Source organism: Coregonus lavaretus, assembly GCF_964263955.1.
Source record: "Coregonus lavaretus genome assembly, contig: HAP1_SCAFFOLD_7088, whole genome shotgun sequence".
Classification (NCBI taxonomy): domain Eukaryota; kingdom Metazoa; phylum Chordata; class Actinopteri; order Salmoniformes; family Salmonidae; genus Coregonus; species Coregonus lavaretus.
The window spans coordinates 4,095-12,500 of record NW_028164826.1 but is presented as its reverse complement, the minus strand read 5'-3'; the positions used below and the strand labels follow the sequence as shown (position 1 = coordinate 12,500).

Here is an 8,406-nt window from a genome sequence, read left to right as displayed (position 1 = left end):
CTACTGATACTACTACTACTACTGATACTACTACTACTACTACTGATACTACTACTACTACTGCTACTACTACTACTACTACTGATACTACTACTATTACTACTACTACTGATACTACTACTACTACTGCTACTACTACTACTATTACTACTACTGATACTACTACTATTACTACTACTACTGATACTACTACTACTACTGCTACTACTACTACTATTACTACTACTGATACTATTACTACTACTGATACTACTACTACTACTGATACTACTACTACTACTACTACTACTACTGATACTACTACTACTACTGATACTACTACTATTACTACTACTACTGATACTACTACTACTACTACTACTACTGATACTACCACTACTACTGATACTACTGATACTACCACTACTACTGATACTACTACTACTACTGATAGTACTACTACTGATACTACTACTACTACTACCACCACTACTACTGATCCTACTACTACTACTACTACATAATAATAATAATAATAATAATAATAATAATAATAATAATAATAATAATAATAATAATGCCATTTAGCAGACACTTTTTTCCAAAGCGACTTAAAGTCATGCATACATTTTTGGTATGGGTAGCCCTGGGAATCAACCCTACAATCCTGCCGTTTTAAGCACCATGCTCTACCAACTGAGCCATACATACAGGAACATTTACATATGAGGCTCAACTATGTAAAACTAGAGGTGTCATATTACACCTGTAGTTTGATCAAAACACAACTCAATATGAAACCTTTAGTTTGATCAAAACACAACAGGTGTTTTTTGTTGTTGAGTTTTGATCAAACTACAGGTGTCGTATTGAGTTGTGTTTTGATCAAATATGGAGAGATGATGTTTTAGAGCCATAAGAACACAGCGCACCAGCAATGAGAAAACTCTTGTTACCAACGAATATACACTCCATACACGTTTCTCCTTATTGAAAAACCTCTCGGAAATATTGATAAGCCATATTTGTTTGATGTAACGTTTTACAGCTTTCAGAGTCTCTGAGCGCAGTAGCCAGCAAGCCAGTAACACTCTCCTACAGCTATCTCAACCCCAGCCTCTGCGGGAAGGCAAACTCAAAGTTAGCCGAACATATCTAAATACACACGCCACTTGAAACTACCTCGTTCCACACACAAACCCCCTAATTTCCCCATACTCTCCCCATCACTCCCTCCAGTGGCAGAGAGAGAGAGAGAGAGAGAGAGAGAGGAAAAGAAAAAATAGAAAAGTTAATTGAATTCTGGGGACTAGTCCTTCCCTGTGCATATACATGAGTGTTAATATGGAAGGTAAGGAGGTCTGCTTTTTCAAGATGGCGTAATCACTTTCCGATCAGTTTTTCCCCCTCTCTATTTAAAAATAAAGCATTAAGAAACGTAGTCTCTCTTTTAGAACGAGTGGGAGTGGGTAAACAGATACATGCAAATGAGGTAGCGGGGGAGAGGGGGGAGGAGGGGTGAGGGAGGGCAGGGGGACGCGTGTTTGTCTCCTGATAAGGGTTGTTTGTATTCCCCTCCTGGGCGAGAGAGGAAGAGAGGAAGAGATGGGGAGAGAGAGAGAGAGAGAGAGAGAGAGGAAGAGATGGGGAGAGAGAGAGAGATGAGAGATGAGAGAGAAAGAGATGAGAAGAGAAGAGAGAGAGAGAGATAAATGAGTAGAGAGAGAGAGGCATGTTGACTGACAGACTGACTAGCTAAGAGTTATTTCATGGAAAATGGTCATCCTGGTTTGATGATGATTAGGTCCATAATGGTGCCCCTCTGGGGTGGACGTTTGGACTGGGGAGCACACACACACACGTCCACTAGTGTGCACACACATGTTCACCAGTGCACACTGCACACACACACACACACACAAGTGCACACACACACGTACCCGCTCAACCAGTCCCCACTTCACCCCATCCCCAAATACCGCACTTGACCTGTTCTTCAACCTATTCCAACACAAGCCCACTACAACATCACCCAACTAACCCCACCCCAAATCATCTTGCTTCTCCTAAACTCCCTTCACCCCTTTTGCCTCAACATAGTACAATATAGCCCAACAAAATATCATCACCTACGGCTTCTTATATTGTTAGTAGTTTCTGCATAAGGCTTGTGTTGTGAGGGCAGTGATTTGAAAGGACTTACATTCAGAGAAATACTGTTTGTCACTGTAGTAGTGGTGCTCTGATGGGATGGCTGGAAGAAAGAGGAAAGTACAGGAGGTCAAAACCAATGAGGTACACTGTTATACTGTTTCCAGGTGTACGTTGTGTACGTTGTGTACGTGTGTGTGTGTATCCAGGTGGGACAGGGGCAGCAAGCCAGTGCTAAACAGGGCCCCTCCACACTCCACCCTGCCCAGCCGACAGCCCAGCCCCAGCGACATGCCTCCTCGACCAGCCGCCGGGAGCAGGAAAGTGGCCTGTCTGGTAGGCCCCGCTGGCAGTTTAGCCCACTTCCAGGATTAGTGGCCCCTAATCAGATAAGAGGCTGAGAAGACACCCAGACACAGCCACCTGCTTCAGGACAGAGTAGGAAGGAGTTGCCCCTAGTTCCCCACACAATGATCCAAGGTCAGTTTAGTGGTTTAGTGGGTGGGGGGGTTGGGGGGGAGGGGGCCTTAGTAATTCTAATGAGCCTGGGACTCCCTCTTGTGGAAAGAACGGGGTCTTACATTTGAGGTTAATATCAGTGTGGTGTGTGTGTGTGTGTTAATAGAATGCCATTATCAATTCACAGCTTAAATTAGCCGACACATGCGATGTAGGACTCTGCTCGTCTTTCTCTGTCCTTTGTTCTCCTCTCCTCCTCTCTTCTCCTCCACTGAGATATCAAGCCATCCTTCTCCTCCACTGAGATATCAAGCCATCCTTCTCCTCCACTGAGATATCAAGCCATACTTCTCCTCCACTGAGATATCAAGCCATCCTTCTCCTCCACTGAGATATCAAGCCATACTTCTCCTCCACTGAGATATCAAGCCATCCTTCTCCTCCACTGAGATATCAAGCCATCCTTCTCCTCCACTGAGATATCAAGCCATCCTTCTCCTCCACTGAGATATCAAGCCATACTTCTCCTCCACTGAGATATCAAGCCATCCTTCTCCTCCACTGAGATATCAAGCCATCCTTCTCCTCCACTGAGATATCAAGCCATACTTCTCCTCCACTGAGATATCAAGCCATACTTCTCCTCCACTGAGATATCAAGCCATACTTCTCCTCCACTTAGATCTCAAGCCATACTTCTCCTCCACTGAGATATCAAGCCATCCTTCTCCTCCACTGAGATATCAAGCCATCCTTCTCCTCCACTGAGATATCAAGCCATACTTCTCCTCCACTGAGATATCAAGCTATAGTTCTCCTCCACTGAGATATCAAGCCATCCTTCTCCTCCACTGAGATATCAAGCCATCCTTCTCCTCCACTGAGATATCAAGCCATCCTTCTCCTCCACTGAGATATCAAGCCATACTTCTCCTCCACTGAGATATCAAGCCATCCTTCTCCTCCACTGAGATATCAAGCCATCCTTCTCCTCCACTGAGATATCAAGCCATACTTCTCCTCCACTGAGATATCAAGCCATCCTTCTCCTCCACTGAGATATCAAGCCATACTTCTCCTCCAATGAGATATCAAGCCATCCTTCTCCTCCACTGAGATATCAAGCCATACTTCTCCTCCACTGAGATATCAAGCCATACTTCTCCTCCACTGAGATATCAAGCCATACTTCTCCTCCACTGAGATATCAAGCCATACTGCTCCTCCACTGAGATATCAAGCCATACTTCTCCTCCACTGAGATATGTACTCCTGAGTGGCGCAGTGGTCTAAGGCACTGCATCGCAGTGCTAACTGTGCCACTAGAGATCCTGGTTCGAATCCAGGCTCTGTCGCAGCCGGCCGCGACCGGGAGACTCATGGGCGGCGCACAATTGGCCCAGCGTCGTCCAGGGTAGGGGAGGGAATGGCCGGCAGGGATGTAGCTCAGTTGATAGAGCATGGCGTTTGCAACGCCAGGGTTGTGGGTTCGATTCCCACGGGGGGCCAGTATAAAAAAAAAAAAAAAAAGATGTATTCACTAACTGTAAGTCGCTCTGGATAAGAGCGTCTGCTAAATGACTAAAATGTAATGTAAATGTAAATGTATATATCAAGCCATCCTTCTCCTCCACTGAGACATCAAGCCATACTTCTGTAATCCTCCAAATTAAATGGCTTTGAGTGAGAGCATCATCTCACTGAAGATGGACAAGAGATGTGCAGCTGCTCAACATGCACACGTGTGTGTATTGTGTGTATGTATGTGTGTGTGTATGCGTGTGTGTGTGGTGGAAATAGGAACATATTTACCTGGCTCTCCTTTGTCATAGTACTGATAGGTGCCAATATCTGTATCTGTGTGCAGAGAGAGAAAGAGAGATGGAAGGAGAGAGAGAGAGAGAGAGAGAGAGAGAGAGAGAGAGAGAGAGAGAGAGAGAGAGAGAGAGAGAGAGAGAGAGAGAGAGAGAGGGAGAGAGAGAGAGATCACCGGTCTGTCAGAAAAACGGACAGATCAGCAATTTCTCACCACGGGATAAACAATCGCTATCAGCTAGTGTCCTGTCCCTTCTGCCTGCACTCCGTTCCAGATAACAAGGGAGCAAAGGAGGGAGGGATGGAGGGAGGGAATAGAGGGGTATAATATTGATGAAGAGAGAAGCATGCTGTAACCCCCCTTCACCTCCGGGACAGACTCCATCACACACACACGCCTTGTTGCACCTAATCAACACACACACACACACCACCTCTACCCCTAAACTGCTGAGAGTAGGCTTTCATTGGGTGTTATTAGCGACGGCCCAAACTCCGGGCCGGGATTCTCACAGCACATCACTATTTTATCACATCCTCTCTTCTGCTGCTGCTGAGGTGTGTGTGTGTGTGTGTGTGTGTGTGTGTGTGTGTGTGTGTGTGTCTTCTGCTGCTGCTGAGGTGTGTGTGTGTGTGTGTGTCTGTGTGTGTGTGTGTGTGTGTGTGTGTGTGTGTCTTCTGCTGCTGCTCCTTAGAACAGGTCACACTAATAAAGGTGGAGCGCTGACGCACACACACACACACACACACACACACACACACACACACACACACACATATCAACATTCTCTCATACAGTCATATTTCTTCCATAGTATTTCCATCTGTCCTGTTTGATATGTATCCTCCAGACAGGTAACTAGGATTTTGGGTGGATGTATACTGTACAGACAGGGGTTGGCAGGGAGCGTCACGCCTCACCACCCCAGCCGCCTTCCCCCGATATATCCCTCCACCCAACGTTTGCTCTGATAGCAAAACACACAAAGTCAGAAACAAACAAATATAACCACGACACATACACCTGTCACACCCTGTCACACACACACGGTTTGGCCTCAGAGACACTATCTCCGCCTGAAGTTTACCAGACTGTGAAAGAAAAGACTGAAGGAAAATAACATTTATTTCTCTCTCTGTGACTAAAAAGATTAACAGATAGGCATGGAGAGACAGACAGCAACTGTCAACCCCGACTCAAACGTAGGCCCCACCCACAAGGTCATAAAGGTCAAGGGTTGGTTGGCAGTCATCGTAAGCCTAGAGCATAGATGTAAAATGAATAGAATGAAGACTAATAGTAAATGGCCCGATTCACAATGGAGATAAGTGGTTATTTCACACTGTCTTACATCATTAATATCCAGTATATAATATTAGCAGACGCTTTTATCCAAAGCTCCTTACAGTCATGTCTGCATACATTTTACATATGGGGGGCCCCAGCGAGAAATCGAACCCACAATCCTAGAAAGGCAATGCTCTACCAACTGAGCTAGAGGACCATTCATTTACGTCAATGGGACCCAGACTAATGTCAATGGGACCCAGACTAATGTCAATGGGACCCAGACTAATGTCAATGGGACCCAGACTAATGTCAATGGGACCCAGACTAATGTCAATGGGACCCAGACTAATGTCAATGGGACCCAGACTAATGTCAATGGGACCCAGACTAATGTCAATGGGACCCAGACTAATGTCAATGGGACCCAGACTAATGTCAATGGGACCCAGACTCATGTCAATGGGACCCAGACTCATGTCAATGGGACCCAGACTAATGTCAATGGGACCCAGACTAATGTCAATGGGACCCAGACTAATGTCAATGGGACCCAGACTAATGTCAATGGGACCCAGACTAATGTCAATGGGACCCAGACTAATGTCAATGGGACCCAGACTAATGTCAATGGGACCCAGACTAATGTCAATGGGACCCAGACTAATGTCAATGGGACCCAGACTAATGTCAATGGGACCCAGACTAATGTCAATGGGACCCAGACTAATGTCAATGGGACCCAGACTAATGTCAATGGGACCCAGACTAATGTCAATGGGACACAGACTAATGTCAATGGGACACAGACTAATGTCAATGGGACCCAGACTAATGTCAATGGGACCCAGACTAATGTCAATGGGACCCAGACTAATGTCAATGGGACCCAGACTAATGTCAATGGGACCCAGACTAATGTCAATGGGACCCAGACTAATGTCAATGGGACCCAGACTAATGTCAATGGGACCCAGACTCATGTCAATGGGACCCAGACTCATGTCAATGGGACCCAGACTAATGTCAATGGGACCCAGACTAATGTTAATGGGACCCAGACTAATGTCAATGGGACCCAGACTAATGTCAATGGGACCCAGACTAATGTCAATGGGACCCAGACTAATGTCAATGGGACCCAGACTAATGTCAATGGGACCCAGACTAATGTCAATGGGACCCAGACTAATGTCAATGGGACCCAGACTAATGTCAATGGGACCCAGACTAATGTCAATGGGACCCAGACTAATGTCAATGGGACCCAGACTAATGTCAATGGGACCCAGACTAATGTCAATGGGACCCAGACTAATGTCAATGGGACCCAGACTAATGTCAATGGGACCCAGACTAATGTCAATGGGACCCAGACTAATGTCAATGGGACACAGACTAATGTCAATGGGACACAGACTAATGTCAATGGGACACAGACTAATGTCAATGGGACACAGACTAATGTCAATGGGACACAGACTAATGTCAATGGGACACAGACTAATGTCAATGGGACCCAGACTAATGTCAATGGGACCCAGACTAATGTCAATGGGACCCAGACTAATGTCAATGGGACCCAGACTAATGTCAATGGGACCCAGACTAATGTCAATGGGACCCAGACTAATGTCAATGGGACACAGACTAATGTCAATGGGACCCAGACTAATGTCAATGGGACCCAGACTAATGTCAATGGGACACAGACTAATGTCAATGGGACACAGACTAATGTCAATGGGACACAGACTAATGTCAATGGGACACAGACTAATGTCAATGGGACCCAGACTAATGTCAATGGGACCCAGACTAATGTCAATGGGACCCAGACTAATGTCAATGGGACCCAGACTAATGTCAATGGGGCACAGACTAATGTCAATGGGACCCAGACTAATGTCAATGGGACCCAGACTAATGTCAATGGGACCCAGACTAATGTCAATGGGACCCAGACTAATGTCAATGGGACACAGACTAAATGTCAATGGGACACAGACTAATGTCAATGGGACCCAGACTAATGTCAATGGGGACCCAGACTAATGTCAATGGGACCCAGACTAATGTCAATGGGACCCAGACTAATGTCAATGGGACCCAGACTAATGTCAATGGGACCCAGACTAATGTCAATGGGACCCAGACTAATGTCAATGGGACCCAGACTAATGTCAATGGGACCCAGACTAATGTCAATGGGACACAGACTAATGTCAATGGGACACATACTAATGTCAATGGGACCCAGACTAATGTCAATGGGACCCAGACTAATGTCAATGGGACCCAGACTAATGTCAATGGGACACCAGACCTAATGTCAATGGGACCCAGACTAATGTCAATGGGGCACAGACTAATGTCAATGGGACCCAGACTAATGTCAATGGGACCCAGACTAATGTCAATGGGACCCAGACTAATGTCAATGGGACCCAGACTAATGTCAATGGGCACAGACTAATGTCAATGGGACCCAGACTAATGTCAATGGGACCCAGACTAATGTCAATGGGACCCAGACTAATGTCAATGGGACCCAGACTAATGTCAATGGGACCCAGACTAATGTCAATGGGACCCAGACTAATGTCAATGGGACCCAGACTAATGTCAATGGGACCCAGACTAATTTCAATGGGACCCAGACTAATGTCAATGGGACCCAGACTAATTTCAATGGGACCCAGACTAATGTCAAT

At 45.8% G+C, this 8,406-nt stretch overlaps 1 protein-coding gene across 1 annotated transcript in view; it reads right to left on the bottom strand.

Moving 5' to 3' along the window:
• Positions 1-4,453, bottom strand: part of LOC311115111 (WD repeat-containing and planar cell polarity effector protein fritz homolog) — a gene marked incomplete at both ends in the record, with an annotated part of 15,420 nt that extends 10,967 nt beyond the window's left edge. Inside the window, 2 exons of the mRNA XM_084190315.1 lie at positions 2,183-2,233; positions 4,402-4,453. Of these exons, the coding sequence (XP_084046441.1) occupies positions 2,183-2,233; positions 4,402-4,453 (103 nt within the window). The remainder of the gene's footprint in view (positions 1-2,182; positions 2,234-4,401) is intronic.
• Between the last annotated feature and the right edge of the window lie 3,953 nt (positions 4,454-8,406).